We start from the raw sequence: 16,437 nt of genomic DNA, 5'->3' as shown, positions 1-16,437 counted from the left end.
CACCGGACATTTGCACATTACAGGACTGCGGCACACAATAAACACACGATGTACATCTGCACATTTGCATATTTCAAGACTGTGCACACAATACAACACATAAACATACATGTTGCACAGTCTGCTCCCGTTTACATACAAAGAGGACTTCTGCACATCTGCACTTTAAAGATGGACAATACCACTGCTCTCATCACCTCATCCCACTTCGTGACCACCCCGTACTGCTGCTGTCTGCACTGTGGACACCTTGGACACTATTGCACACTACACACTTCACTTTATATAATTTTGCAAAATTTCACAATTGTCACAAATGGTATTTTGAAAAGGGTGGGGGTGGGAGGTCATGGTATTTTGGATTTTATTCCATTTTAGATGTCTTTTTTTGTGACAGTGACAAGGAAAAGTATTTAAGACAGCACTAAGATTGAAGAAATCCTTAAAGGAACACTATGTGTAATGACTTTTATACAAAAGAGTCAAGGAAATCCATTTCATATGAAATGTCTTAGTGGTTAGAAACAAGAATATAGTGAATCTGGCAGTTATCAGTTAGCGTATCTGTAACTATGCATAACTTGTGTAAATTAAGTAAAAAGAAATTTCACTGCAATATAGCAATAATTCCACGTGAGGGCGCTGGTGGCTCAGAGGTAGGTTTCTCACCTAACATACAAAAGGCCGGCGTTTGATTCCCAGCTAGTGCTCAAACCCCAGCCACTAGATGCAGTGCCGGTCCCAAGCTCGGATAAAAATGGGAGGGTTGCGTCAGGAAGGGACCTGTGTGGACCGGTTGGTCTGCTGAGGTGACCCCTCACACAGGGAGCAGCCGAATGATCATTTATAATAATTCCAGAATGTGTAATTAAAAAATGGCATTTAGATAGAAGCTCAGTTCATTTTCTCAGAGCACCAGCTCAGTAAGGACCAACTCTACTTATACATCATCATGTATTATGTAGAAAGACTTTATTGTACACATTAAGCCATGATATACACATATTCTGTGAATCACAATATAACAAGGATTTCATCATGGCACAGTGTATCATAGTTAATCCTCAAGTTTACACTGTTCACATAACCCACAGCACTTCATCTTTGTCTTCTTGGCCTCCTGTTCTGGTATTACACATGATATCCCTTTTCAGAAATATTGTAGATTTCACCAAGTCTACAGATATACATGTATATTTTCAGAGACTTTTTATCCTTAAATAACAGGAGATCACTTGAGGGTTGAGATGGTTTGACCATGGCTCTCTGACAATTCTGGACGTTGTAGCACACTAAATCTAAACTAATAAGCTTCCAGCAGTCAGAGGATGGTGAAGAAAGGAAGTTACTAAATTTAGCTTTGACGCCCAGTTGATTCCTGTTTGCTCCGGCTCGGCAGGATGGTGTGTCTCTGGCTGTTCCACGGAGAGCGTGCATCAAGCACACTTGGCTGTAGGTAAGCAGAAAGGCATGCTGGAAGGAGGCACAAGGATGTCTGGGAAGATCGGGCGGTATCCTGGTGGCAGCGGCGGTGAACTCTGTTCTAGTAAACACAACACTGTCCCTCTGACATCTCGGGGAACGTCCCCACGTAGGTCCAGCAACACCGAGACATGTTCCTCACTTTAAAAACAGAAACATTAGGAGATTGTAAACTTGTAAAACTGTGTGTTTACTTTCTCTTAGAACAAATATGGGTGGGTTTTCCTAGATTTGTGATGTCATAACTTTCTAATACTAAAATTTGTAATACTATTTTGTTTCTCAAACAGCCTATACATTACAGAAAAATCTTTAGATATTTAAGAGTTTGTAGCCAGCACTTCAAACCAGAGGGATGTTTCACAGCAGAGTTCTCCACAAAAGAAGATTCCACCTGTAAAAGGTTCCAAAAAGGATGCGGAAATGGAATATTTAAAAAATGTTAACCTAAAATCGTTAGCAAGGAAGTAACCTAGCCTACCTGATGTCAGGATACTTGGATATCAGTCCGGACACCTCGAGTGTTAGCATGCCGGGATCTTTTAACTTGATTAAATCAGCCAGCACAGGGATCAAAGCTGTGGGATTCACCTCACTGACAGTCCCATCAACTTCCTACAGACAAACAAAAGATAGATATTTAAAGATATTGTCTGACCAAAATCAAACATGCATGCTAACATGGCTTAAAAAGTAAGTGAAACCAAATAACATTGTGATTTCAGCTACAGTGGAGTCACTGATAATGAATCTGACCGCTTCGGTTGGACAAGAAGTGCATATTCCATTTATAATCAACTTTATTGCCAAGTATTGGGACATCTGCCTTTAAATGGACATGAATATAATATGGAGTTGTCCCGCCCTTTGCACCTTTGCCCTTTGCAGCTTCAACTCTTCTGGGACGGCTTTCCACAAGGTTTAGGAGTGTGTTTATGGGAATTTTTGAGGCCGGTCAAGTTCCTCCACACCAAACTCTCTCATCCATGTCTTTATGGACCTTGCTTTGGTCACTGGTGTGCAGTCATGTTGGAACAGGAAGGGGTCATCCCCAAACTGTTCCCACAAAGTTGGGAGCATGAAATTGTCCAAAATGTCTTGTTATGAAGCTGAAGCATTAAGAGTTCCTTTCACTGGAACTAAGGGGCCGAGCCCAACCCTTGAAAAAGAATGCCTGAATTCAGTGATTTAGAGGGGTGTCCCAAAACCTTTGGCAATATAGTGTATATAATGAATTAACCACCAGATTTCAGACTCGCATCAACTCATGGAGGTGATACACACCGCATGCACCTCTTTGACATAGATGGTGTTGAGATATTTTCCTAGTTTCATGCAGTATGCAGTAAATCTCACCATGCTCTGGAAGTGCTCTCTCAGCTGCTGAGCATCCTGAACCATCTGCTGCGCTAACAGCTGCCTCTCCTCATCATTCCGGCAGATCAGCTTCTTCTGCATCAGCGCTCTCACATACTCCACCACTGTCAACCACTGGCACTCCTCCTGTAGTCGCTGTACAGTCACACACACACACACACACACATCAATTTGTTGAAGGACGTTGTAGTTATTAGGATTAATCTCACACTAAAGAGCTTTTCACACTGAGCTTTCACACACCACACTGGGTTATCATCATTCTAAACCCTGATTGTTATCCTGGGTAGAGGAACGTTTCACACTTGTCATTAAGAAGCACAGATTTTGCGGTTTTGTGGTGTCAAACGTTTACATTGTTACTTGTGTTAGAATGTTACAGCAAGATGCTTAATGATGTCAGTGACTGTTATGTTTTTATTTGTAATATTTTGTATATAACAATGTATATGTATTATACATCTTATACTATGTTATATTTATTTCATTAAAAATATTTCTATACATTATTCCCATTTCTTACCTGTACAGTTAAATTTTATTTTATTGTAATAAAATTTTCTTTATTTTATTTAATTTTATATAATTTCTATTTTTTTACATTTATTTTTTTTCTTTATTATATTTCATATAATCTATTTTTACTCTATTTGATTCTATTTTTTCTGTGTTAATTTGAAGTGGTTACTATGGAAACTGAAAATATATTAGAACAAGAACATTGTTACACAGGACAATTGTTAGAGCCGCTGTTATAGGAAATGAATTACCTCCTTCTGACCAATCAGATATGAGAACTGTACAGGAATGTTGTATGAATTGCAAGATATTTGCAAGATAAGAATATACTTCTCTTCAGGATAACCTGTAGATTTCATAAGTACATATAATAGAATGTTTTTTAATGCTTAGCGTCAGACAGATATTTAGAAATTGAACAGCACCTGCCTCATATCACATGCTTTTTACAGTAATTCAAATGTTTGTTTTGTTTTTCTTTTGTCTTTTTGTCTTTGTTTTCATGCCTTTGTGCTTCTCAGGATCCTTTAAAAAGCATGAGACCAGCTGTTATTCAAATCAGTTGCTCACAGTATTTATCCAACCATGGTTGTTCACTATATTATTTGCCACTATATTTGCCAGAATTCAGGCCCAACACTATCTGATGGGTTTTTCCAGACCACCACAAATAACTGATACTGACATGCTGATACTGGCTGCAAACATTTTGTTTGATGGTTGTAACTCAGCGTTAACACCAACCTCTCTGCAAGGCGAGCGCACCCGGCCGTACAGTTCACAGTGGCGCTCCAGAACACCACACACCTTAGAGACGACGTCTCCCTGGACCAGCCAGGAACGTGACAACAGCCCCTGCAAGTGAGGCTGAAGATCCAGGAGCAGCTGGTCCATCATGAGGCGACACGCTTTCCTCACGGCCCGGTCCAGAGCAGCCAGTGGCCCAGGGGGAATCCGGGAGAACCGCACCAATTGACGAGCTGTAACCTGCTGATGAAGGGTCTCCGTGGACGTCCTGCAGGGACATTTAAAGCATGCAGTGAGATCTGAGTCCATGCAGAGCCCCATTTCCTGGGCACAGCTTAAGGCGTGTTATGTCAGCAGCACAAACACAGACATACTGTAAGAAGATACTTGTTCACCATCTCACTTGAGGATGATGCAGTTGCTTATGCAGGCCAGGAGGTAATGGAGGTAGAATTTGGTGTTGTTTGCTGCTGGATCCTTTCGATGCTCTTTGCCGTAATCTACGATAGCGTCTCGAAATCTAAGTGGGATTTACAAGGACAGTGAAACATCCTGGGGTCAGCCTGATATTTCGCACTTAGTGTAAAGATAGATTTACATGAAACAAGAGAGACCAGTATACACTCTTAGAAAAGAAAATACAAATCTCAATTTAATGTCTGTGGGGGTACCATTAAGGGTTTGTATTTTTATTAAATACCTTTACAAATAAATTCAGAAGACCTGATGGAAAACTGGTGTATTTTTAAAGTGTTACTTTATGCACCTACATCATATTACCAAAGGTTTTGGGACGTCTGCCTTTCCATGCACATGAATGTAATATGGACTTGTCCCGCCCTTTGCAGCTATAACAGCTTCAACTCTTCTGGGAAGGCTTTCCACAAGGTTTAGGAGTGTGTTTATGGGAATTTCTGACCGTTCCTCTAGAAGCGCATTTGTGAGGTCAGGTACTGATGTTGGACGAGAAGGTCTGGCTCACAGTCTCCACTCTAATTCATCCCAAAGGTGTTCTATGGGGTTGAGGTCAGGACTCTGTACAGGCCAGTCAAGTTCCTCCACACCAAACTCCCTCATCCATGTCTTTATGGACCTTGCTTTGGTCACTGGTGTGCAGTCATGTTGGAACAGGAAGGGGTCATCCCCAAACTGTTCCCACAAAGAGCATGAAATTGTCCAAAATGTCTTGGTATGAAGCTGAAGCATTAAGAGTTCCTTTCACTGGAACTAAGGGGTCGAGCCCAACCCCTGAAAAACAACACCTGAACTCAGTGATTTGGAGGGGTGTCCCAAAACTTTTAGCAATATAGTGTATGTGCAAAAATACATACTGAAGGTACAAAAGATGTACTCTTGATGATACTACAAGGCAAAGGCAAGTGCAGTTTGGTACCATTATTTCTCAGAGTGTATTTTTTGGACCACAATAGAACATTTCTACACCAATACATGGGCATTTTGTTATCTATAATTAAAGCACAAACCTGGTTAGGAGGATCTCCATTTCATACAGACCCATCTGGATTGTCTGATCCCGCAGACTTTCACTGATCATCAGAGCCACACGTGCATTCTCCTCTAACATCTAACAAGCCAGAGACAAAAATATGAATGATATTATTTATTAAATAATGACAATTTAAGAACAGTTCATCCACACTGATCAGCCATAACATTGTGAGCAGTGAGAGGTGAAGTGAATAAGACTGAGTATCTCCTCATCATGGCACCTGTTAGTGGGTGGGATATATTAGGCAGCAAGTCAACATTTTGTCCTCAAAGTTGATGTTAGAAGCAGGAAAAATGTACAAGTGTAAGGATTTGAGCGAGTTTGATGAAGGGACAAATTGTGATGGCTAGACCACTGGATCAGAGCATCTCCAAAACTGCAGCTCTTGTGGGGTGTTCCTGGTCTGCAGTGGTCAGTATCTATCAAAAGTGGTCCAAGGAAGGAACAGTGGTGAACCGGAGACAGGGTCATGGGCAGTCAAGGCTCATTGAGGCACGTGGGGAGAGAAGGCTGGCCCGTGTGAGCCGATCCAACAGACGAGCTACTGTTGCTCAAACTGCTGAAGAAGTTAATGCTGGTTCTGATAGAAAGGGGTCAGAATACACAGTGCAGGACGGGTCAGGGCTGTTTTGGCAGCAAAAGGAGGACCGACACAATATTAGGCAGGTGGTCATAATGTTATGCCTGGTCAGTGTATAGTTACATTAATTGTTGAAACAGCTATTACGTAAGCTAGAGTAAATATAAAAATTCATCCACTCACTATCCTTTCTTTTTCCTCTATTTTTCCTCAAAAAATAAAACATCACAGCTTGCAATATTATCAAAAAACGGTAAAGCCCTTTGCAGTGGTTGCAGTTTAACCTCTAACAGTTACAAAGCACTGACACTGGGGAACCTTTCCATAAATTTAAAAAACAAACAAACAAACACTACATGTCCATGTCAATAATTATGTTATGTTTTTATTTGTGATACTATGTATATGGTAATGTATTACATTTCTTATACTATATTCTATTTTTATACTTAACTATTTTCTACTTATATTTTTTATTTATTTATTTAACTTAAAACTTAAAATTTCTATATATTTTCTTCTTCTTACTTTCCTTTCTTTTTTAATACTATTATATTTTCATGCACTATAATCTATATTTATCTATTTTATTTTTGATGTTTTACATTTTCTATATTTTATATCGCTTATTTTTACTTTATTTGATTCTATTTGTATTACATGGACAGGTCAAAAAAGCATTTCACTGTATGACGATTTAAGCATATGCGACCAATAAAATGTGAATCTGAAGTGGTTACTATGGAAACGAAAAATGTATTATAACAAGCACATTGATGTAATTTGATTGGTTAATTAATAGTGATTTGAATTACAGCTAGGACAACTGTTAGAGCTGCTGTTATAGGAAATTAATCATCACCTTCTTACTGAATTGCAAGATACATGCAAGATAGGAATACACTATTTTGCCAGAAGTTTTGGGACGTCTGCCTTTACATGCACATGAATGTAATATGGAGTTGTCCCGCCCTTTGCACCTTTGCCCTTTGCAGCTTCAACTCTTCTGGGACGGCTTTCCACAAGGTTTAGGAGTGTGTTTATGGGAATTTTTGAGGCCGGTCAAGTTCCTCCACACCAAACTCACTCATCCATGTCTTTATGGACCTTGCTTTGGTCACTGGTGTGCAGTCATGTTGAAACAGGAAGGGGTCATCCCCAAACTGTTCCCACAAAGTTGGGAGCATGAAATTGTCCAAAATGTCTTGGTATGAAGGTGAAGCACTAAGAGTTCCTTTCACTGGAACTAAGGGGCCGAGCCCAACACCTGAAAAACAACACCCGAATTCAATGATTTGGAGGGGTGTCCCAATACTTTTGGCAATATAGTGTATATTTCTCTTCAGGAAATCTGGAGATTTCATAAGGACATGTAATAGAACATTTTTAATGGTTTTCCATGTAAAGGATGCAAGTTCAGCTGACTGATTTTGATATTCATGGTCAGTATATGTGGTTAAATGAAGCTCTGCACTAACCTGAGTGATGATCGTAGGAAGGCTGGTATGGTAACAGCCCTCGTGGTCAATATCCGGCTCCTGATCCCTTTGCCAGTCTGTAAGTTCCACCTCCAGTGCTTTCTGCATCCATTCTGAGAGGCTTTTCTACAAGAAGATTTACAGAGAGATTTCAGCCACACAGCCCTGCATTCCTCCAATGTTTTGCGCTGACTTTTTCCCATCCGCGACAAATGGCACTCACCCGAACACATTGAACGTATTTGTTCTGCAGTTGTTCCAGAAAGTCCTGAGATATCAGAGGGCCCATCTCTTCCAGGTCCAGATGTGCAGCAAGGGCTGGGTCACCCATCATTTCTGAACTATAGGAGAAAAACTTTTGAGAATCTTTTGATTTCAACAGATACTTTATCAATAAGAGAAAGAAAATCGCTAGAGGAGGAAAGTCAATAAAGAAAAGTTCCAAAAGCTGCAAGATGGATTTAATGATCTAATAATATAATGAACATATAAGAAATCTGATACTGGCTTTCTTGCAGTAAAAAAAGTTATATATAAATAAGCTTGACTTATATTTAAAAAAAGTCAATCAGAATAATAAACTATCAGCAAAAAACAAAAAAATCTACAAATAATCACAATTATTTATTAAAAAAGACTTTTCTTAAAAGGAAAATGTAAGGAAAGATTAATTCTACTTCTTCACACCACATTGCTGCTAATTTCTTGAACCTGATTGGTTCCTCTATATCAGCAGGTTTATGTTAATATGCTCTTTCTAATGTTGAGTCTCCAGGGTCAGTGTTCACAAAGCTGTAACTTTATAAAACTATGACATCACTAGTTTACTGACAATATGATTTTGCTTATAAAAACAAATGGTCTTCGTAAGTCCAGATCAGGAAGCACACAGATCCAGACCTATACCCTGCCCCACACCCAGCCATACCTGTTGTAGATGTGAAGGACCCAGTTAAGGACAGCGAATATCTCCCCACTTTGCAGCTCCCAGCCAATGATTTGGCCTAAATGGACCTGCAGGCAGCGGTGGCATGCACGTAGATATGCTTTGGTCAGGTGGTAATGCGGAGGAACACACTGCTCCAGCAGGTTGCGCACTGTAGTCAAGTCTCCCATGATGCTGTGCTGAAGGGCTGAAAGGTGGCCAGCGAGTCCGGGGCCTCGAGTGTGTAAGTAGGATGCGCTGCGGAAACGAGCCGCAACGGCCTCCTCCAACACCTGAGGAACACACAACACTATCACTAATGACATGGCCCCTGTTAGTGGGTGGGATATATTAGGCAGCAAGTGAACATTTTGTCCTCAAAGTTGATGTTAGAAGCAGGAAAAATGGACAAGTGTAAGGATTTGGGCGAGTTTGATGAAGGGCCAAATTGTGATGGCTAGACCACTGGATCAGAGCATCTCCAAAACTGCAGCTCTTCTGGGGTGTTCCTGGTCTGCAGTGGTCAGTATCTATCAAAAGTGGTCCAAGGAAGGAACAGTGGTGAACCGGTGACAGGGTCATGGGCGGTCAAGGCTCATTGATGCACGTGGGGAGAGAAGGCTGACCCGTGTGATCCGATCCAACAGACGAGCTACTGTTGCTCAAACTGCTGAAGAAGTTAATGCTGGTTCTGATAGAAAGGGGTCAGAATACACAGTGCAGGATGGGTCAGGGCTGTTTCGGCAGCAAAAGGGGGACCAACACAATATTGGTGTGGTTATAATGTTATGCCTGGTTGGTTTATGCAAATAATTGAAATGTAACATTTGTTATTATTAGATTACTGAAAATCAAATCTAATATTATTCATATGTTTATATATGTTTTACTTATTTCAAGCTTTAAATCTAATCTAATCATAATGTATGACTAAATAATTTTGCTTCTTTCAAGAAATTAATGCTTTAAATTACAATTATCAGCTGATGGAACAAGACTATTTCAGTAGAAAATACCTTTAATAATCACATATTTGCTTTATTGTGATCACATTGCATCAGAGAAAAGCTTTGTGGTTTCATTCTCCTTAACAAATCTAGCTCTTTATTTAAACCTTCCTATATTACGTTTCAGTCATAAATAGCTTTATAGATCTTCCACACAATTACATTATGACTTTAAATCCAACAACATCTAGATAGCCACTGTTCTGTCCTTCAGCAAGGCCTTTTATCCACTTCTTATCTTATATAGTTACTTATTGTACTTTACCACACTAAAAGTATAAACTACATCCGGGATCACGTAAGAACAAATTTATCATCCACTCCATCATCATTCTTCTTACTGGCATGTTAGTGATGTGGATCTCTGGGACTAAAAACAGACTTCCCTTTCTAAGAACATGCTCATATTAACCAAAAGGGAACCCTTTAGCCATCTACACCTACAACACTCAAAATTATTTTAATTAATGGTTAAAATCCAAAAGCAAAAGTACTGCTAACCTTCAGCAAACCTTCAGCTAAACTACTACTAACCTTCAGCAAACCTACTGCTAACCTTTAGCTAAACTACTTCTAACCTACAGATAACCTTCAGCTAAACTACTGCTAAGCTTAAGCTAAACTACTGCTAAACTACAGCAACCCTACAGCTAAACTACTGCTAACCTAAAGCTAACCTACAGCTAAATTACTGCTAACCTACAGCTAACCTTCAGCTAAGATACTGCTAAACTACTGTTAACCTACAGCAACCCTACAGCTAAACTTCTGCTAAACTACTGCTAACCTACAGCAACCCTACAGCTAAACTACTGCTGACCTACAGCTAACCCACAGCTAAAGTACTGCTAACCTAAAGCAGCCTACTTAACCAATCCATCTATCCATCCATCTTGGGGGTGGTGGTAGCTCTAGTGGTTAAGGTTTTGGGGTTCAAGCCCCAGCAATCTGCCACTGTTGGGCCCTTGAGCAAGGCCCCCAACCCACCCTGCTCCATCATGGCTGACCCTGCCCTCTGACCCCAACCCAAAAGGATGGGATATGTGAAGAAAGAATTTCACTGTGCATTAATGTATTTGTGACTAATAAAGACAACTTATCTATCTATCTAATAATCTAGATCAGATTATTTATGTTGCATGGATCTTTTCAGAATGAGGAACATGCAGGTTTGTGGAAATTCTGATGAAACAGACAGAAATAAAGGTCACTATACTTCTTTCTACACTGAGTCATACACAAAACGTTGGCCAACAACTTGCTGACATTTTGTTGACGCCACAACATGATGTGCTCCATTAGAAGCTCCATTAGAGGAGAAGGGGATAATAACAATATACTCATTTATTTCCCTCGTGTACGAATGCACAAGCAACTAGCAAACTAGCTTGCCATATATCATTAGATTATTTTATGTTTATTCATTTATGTTTCCAGGCAACCAAAACACTGAACTGCAGCACTAGACTCACTAGATGCACTATGTATCCATCTTTATACACAGAATGAACCGAGAACCCAAAATGTGTCGGAATATTGACAAATACTTTATCTTTAAGTTAAGTAGTCTTTATTAGCACCCATGGAGCAGGGTGGGTTGAGGGCCTTGCTCAAGGGCCCAATGGTGGCATATTGGCAGCTCTGGGGCTTGAACCCTGATCTTCTGGTCAACAATTCAAAGCCTTAACCACTTGAGCTACTACTACCCCCATAGATAGATAAATAGATCGATCCATCCATCCAGCCAGCCAGCCAGTCAGTGGCAGCTTAGCAGTGCTGGGGCTTGAACCTTGATCTTCCGGGCAATGACCCAGAGCCTTAACCACTTGAGCTACCACCTCCCCTACCTTACCATCTTATTATTATTGGTTTTAATGTTGAACTCACCTTACAATTTAATTTCGAAAATGGTTTTACTGGTTTCTTGCACTTCCATCATTAATCATCATACATCATACCTTAAAGAAACGTTCTCTCCAGCAGCGTGGTCTTCCTAGAGGCATGGGCCTGCCATACCTCGCACCTGATGCACACTGCCTCTCCTCTAGGAAGTATTGATCAAGCGCTTCCTCACGCTCCACGATGCGCACTGCTGAAACAAACGGTGTAGGGTTCTGCAGGGAGAGAGTCAATCCACTCCCTATCACCGCCCACAGCTCTTTCGCCAGGGCTTCTACCAGCTGCCCTACTCCTGAAAAATAATTGTGCACCAGTGCATCATCTTCGGGGCTCAACAAAGTTTGGGATGAGCTTCTGAGTCCATGGAGCTGAAGAAGAACCTCATCCTGCCAGTGTTCCAGCTCCATGAGGCGAGCGTGGGCTTCAAGCAAGCGGCGTGACTCCACGAGGCGCTCTGTTTCCATCACCATACTCTTCACTGATTCAGTCCAAACAAGTAAAGAAGCACAGTGAGATAGATATCATTAGAAGCATGGTGGACTTGACGTGTCATTTGACCAAACTTATACAGCTCAGGCAAAAGTGTGTGCATGAGATCAATTCCCAGAATTGAGTCACTGTTTAGCCTTAAGCCTTAAACTATACTTGGATTCTGCCTCATTTGTAAGTCACTTTGAATAAAAACTCATGCCAATGGAATAAATCTAGTAACAAGCAACAAATACACTTTTTTGGATTATCCCCAATTTAGTCAATACTCCATTGTTCCCTAAGTAGGAGATACTCTATCCAGCTTTTTTATTTATTTATTTATTTTATTATTTTTTAAGCATTTTTCCCCAGTAAGGCTCAAATGGCAGCTAGCTGGTTTAGTTATGCTGTCTTGGATTTCTTGCCTCTTGTCCCATTAGTTTCAATGCCATTTGATGTCTCATTGATGGGAACGTCCTGAAGGTTTTATTTTTTTACCCCACACTGCATGCACATAGAGACAATCTAACAATTAGAAATGAATTTCCTTCTCTTTGCTTAACAGAAGCAAAATGCTTCATAGAGACAGATGTTTCATGTCAGTAGTACTGTTCAAATGAGAACAATAAAACTTGAAATGAATTGCTTCACAATTCTGGCAGTGCTCAGTGTCAGATGTTCAGGAAAATGAACAACCAGTTTTACAACATGCATATTGCTAATTTCCTGCAGGCATCACAGCTAAAATTCTCCCCTGAGTAGCACTAAAATGGGAAATTAGCAGGAGAGCCATTAGCAGTAAACAGAAATAAGATGCTATGTAATGTAGACTAATATCCGAAGCTACTGTTATTACACATAATGACAGTATGAACGGTAGATGGGGGCATGTGCTGGTTTCATGCTGTAAATATTAGCATGTAGGACTCTGAAGCAAAAACTTCAGTTAAAATAATGTGAGATATATATTACTTTATCTACATACTGTAAGATATCTCTTAGATGCAGTTACATGAAATACCTTGCTTATGAAGGTCCCAATAAACGACTACTATGACTGTCGCCACTGTGACCACTTTTGTCTATTGTTAGAGACTCTGAACACACATTTTGATTCTGGATTCTGCTTTGTCCATTTATAATTTTTTTCATATATGAAACCTTTTTAAACAAGCCAACTTGTCATTTTGCTTATTGGACTGGAGCAGCAAATAAAATAAAATAAGCTGTAAGTCCTGTAAGTGAAAAATCTTTCATTTCTGTCCTATTGTCTGTAGCCCAGTAACTAGTATCTGGTCCAACACTGTCAGTTAAATGCTGGTGTTGTTGTTGTTGTTGTCCTTCATCTGCCATCGCCATAAAGGATCATTTAATCTGCATTTGATTTTGGCACAGGTTTTACATCGGATACTCTTTACTCGGATAGCCTTCCCATTTTATCTGGGCTTGGGACCAGCACTAAGAGTTAACCCTAACCCTCTAGGACCTGCTAGAGAACCAGTTGTGAGCCCTCGTGTATGGTCCTTAACCCCCAGTTGTTTCACAGCTCTATGTTTGAGCTTTATCCTATCACAATTCCCCTTGGTTAAACATATCCCAATAAATACATGTACATGTAATGTAAAATGATGTCAGAGTAGATCCTGACCTGAGTGAAGGTGTGGCATGTTCGTAACAGCAGCCAGCAGTTGAGAGTGATTGGTGGACGTCTCTCTCAGCATGTCCAGGGCGTTAATGCTTTCGGCGTTCTTCCTGGATTCGAGTCTGACCAGGTTCATGGCATGGGAGACTTCTCTCAGCTCAGTACGAGCCTCTCTGAGTTGTCCCAGCCCCCAGTCTACACCTTCTAGATAGGACTGGACCACTGACTGCAAGACAACCGCTGAATTTCATCAGGAAGGTGATCGTTGTGCTACGATGTTTGTATATGCAACAAAGCATTAATTTTACTAGTGATAATCTTGTTTATGCTCTCAAACAAATATATTTTTATAGTCTGAGAGCAATAACACACAATCAAATCAGTATCGGTTGAAAGATTACAATAATTGTTAGCCCCACATTCACAGGTATGTATTTTTGAGGTTGGAAGGAAACCAAAGAACCCGGGAACCTGAAGGAAACCCCATATGGACACAGGCAGAACATGAGAACCTCTACGCAAACACTAACTAGAACTCTGGATGGACCTAGGAACCCTGTAGCTGTGAGGAACAGGAAATGGACTCAGACTTTTAAAAAAAAAATCAGAAAACACTGAATGTTGATACAAATAAAAGCTGAAAATGTAAACTGTACCTTTAACCTTGAGCTTATGGATGCTGTTCTTTGACTCTCCCTCTTCTTGTAGTGTGCGAGCCTCTCGAGATGTTCTGGGCGGCAGAACACACCCGAAGCCCATTTGAGAGCTGCACCCCGTGCCAAGCAGTCTGCCCGCTCCAGTTCCGGCCAAACCTCCTCACCTGCTGCCGGGAAATCTAGCGTTCCCAAGGAGAAAGATTTATTCAGCTTATTTACCTGATATAGTGTAGTGCAGGCCTGAAGATGGCGAGGGTTTTGTTGTTATGGTTTTGTCTTTATGCTATCTTACAAGCGTTCCTTCGGGTTAACATTGTCTTAATTTGTCTGACCTCTTTATTTGTTAATATAAGTGCCTTACATTCTGACTTACACACACACACACACACACACACACTGACAATTTTAAGATTCCAGTCAGCCTACAATGCACATATTTGGACTGGGGGAGGAATCCAGAGTTCCGAGAGGAAACAATTTCACTGGCATTAACCTGGATAGTTCTCCATTTAAACCTACAAAATGGTATTGATCACACAGGTAGGATCTTAACCATTTTAATGCCTGTCCCTGAAAACCTGTGTAATTTTGTAAGCAATCTAGCAGAGTGTTATTATCTATAGTGTCGAATGAAGCACTAAGATCAAGTAAAAGTAATATTGAGATTCAGAACAGAGCAGTTTTTTCTCATAGACTTATAGATTCATGCAGATTATCATTTCAGGACAAGAGTATATGTTTAGTGAATTAGTGAGTCCAGCTTACTGTGTTTGGTATTTGGAGGAAACATGGCATAACAGACATCTGCCTATGTGCCTTTCATCATTGGTGTGTGTGTGTGTGTGTGTGTGTAACTGTCCACATCATTCTTATGCCATCATTCTTATGAGACCTAGTGATCCATTGTCCGACCCCAATAGTTCCATTCTCATGCTATTGACACATAATAGATTTTCAACTCACTTGTAATATCACAAGTATCCATCACTACTATGCCTATTGTACTCACTTAGCAACCACTGTTACAGCTATTTTCTATTGTTTGTGTACCTTTGGGAACAAAAAATGTGCTTATACTGACAGTAAAGCCTTAGCAGTAAGCTGTTGAATAACCTTTGGCCAGGGATTGGAAAACAGATTCTCTTAAGAGACACTTATCAGGCATCTATACTGAAATCTATACTGCAACTTCTCTCTCCTTTCTCTACCAGTACAGCAGGATTACACAAGGTTTGTTTTGCATTCCATACATGTATGCCGTGACTTGTGCATCTCATTTAGACCTACAGCTGAGACACTGAGGTATAGTGTGTACATTGCAAAAGAAGAACTCTCACGAGTGTTTTAAATGAATAATCCTGTTCATCCTTTGCTGTGGTCATGAGACTGAGATCATTTCACACAGCATGTGAGGGTTTGACATCATTAGTGTCTCCAGCCTCACTGTTTACTGGACTATTGCTGCTGTCAGGAATGACTCAGCTTAGTCGAAACTCTTCTCTCTGCTCTTCTCTTCACATGATGCTGGAGTGTAATTGTTGCTGTTAGGTAGTCAAACCTTTCCCTCTTGTCTACTTTCACCACTATCATTCTCTTCCTGAATTATACTTATTTTCACTTTAACTTCAAATTGCCAAACATACATAAAATTGCATAAAACGTAGAGTTGTACCTTCACGGTTGTCACAGCCATTCTCGTTTCCTTGTGACATTTAGGTTCAGGTTTGTTGGGGTTCAGCTGTCGTTTTCTCGGTTGTGAAGAAGGAGCCCTTCGCTGAGGGCCGGCAGCTCACGCGGAGAAAGAAAACAGGGGGACAAGAAGAGAGGGTACATAGCCGCACTGCTGCCTTCCTCCAGCCTTCCTCTGTCCTTCTTCCAGACACATCCTCCACTCCATAGTCGACAGGAAGGGAGGGAGAGAGAGGGAGAGAGAGAGAGAGTGAGAGAGGGGAGGGAGAGAGAGACTGAGCAAGAGAAAGGGGAGGGAGAGAGAGAGGGAGAGAGAGAGAGGGACAAAGGGAGGGGACTCGATTTTAGTCAAAGGGATCCAGATGTAGACTTGTTAGGGTGGGGGTGTATTTCATATCCAACACTGACTCTGTGCCCTCACGCCAGTCTTAATCAAATCTCCCAGCCGAAAACAA

General features: G+C 40.7%; 1 protein-coding gene across 2 annotated transcripts; it reads right to left on the bottom strand.

The window, feature by feature from the left end:
• Positions 1-963: 963 nt before the first annotated feature.
• Positions 964-16,199, bottom strand: exoc3l1 (exocyst complex component 3-like 1). 2 transcript variants are annotated; one of them, XM_058398104.1, is made up of 13 exons: positions 15,966-16,199; positions 14,294-14,472; positions 13,644-13,863; positions 11,584-12,002; positions 8,622-8,911; positions 7,917-8,034; positions 7,694-7,819; positions 5,610-5,710; positions 4,529-4,645; positions 4,186-4,393; positions 2,839-2,994; positions 1,964-2,097; positions 964-1,623 (listed from the first exon to the last, which is right to left on the bottom strand). In XM_058398104.1, the coding sequence occupies exons 1-13, from the start codon at positions 16,003-16,005 to the stop codon at positions 1,437-1,439; spliced, it is 2,295 nt and encodes a 764-aa protein (XP_058254087.1). In that variant the 5' UTR covers positions 16,006-16,199; the 3' UTR covers positions 964-1,436. The 2 variants fall into 2 exon arrangements, with proteins under 2 accessions (XP_058254087.1, XP_058254085.1); XM_058398102.1 differs by having other exon boundaries at positions 965-1,623; positions 4,123-4,393.
• Positions 16,200-16,437: the final 238 nt, after the last annotated feature.

The sequence above is a fragment of the Hemibagrus wyckioides genome, linkage group LG08, assembly GCF_019097595.1.
Source record: "Hemibagrus wyckioides isolate EC202008001 linkage group LG08, SWU_Hwy_1.0, whole genome shotgun sequence".
Taxonomy (NCBI): domain Eukaryota; kingdom Metazoa; phylum Chordata; class Actinopteri; order Siluriformes; family Bagridae; genus Hemibagrus; species Hemibagrus wyckioides.
The sequence above is the reverse complement of the archived record's forward strand: the minus strand, read 5'-3'. Positions and strand labels throughout refer to the sequence as shown.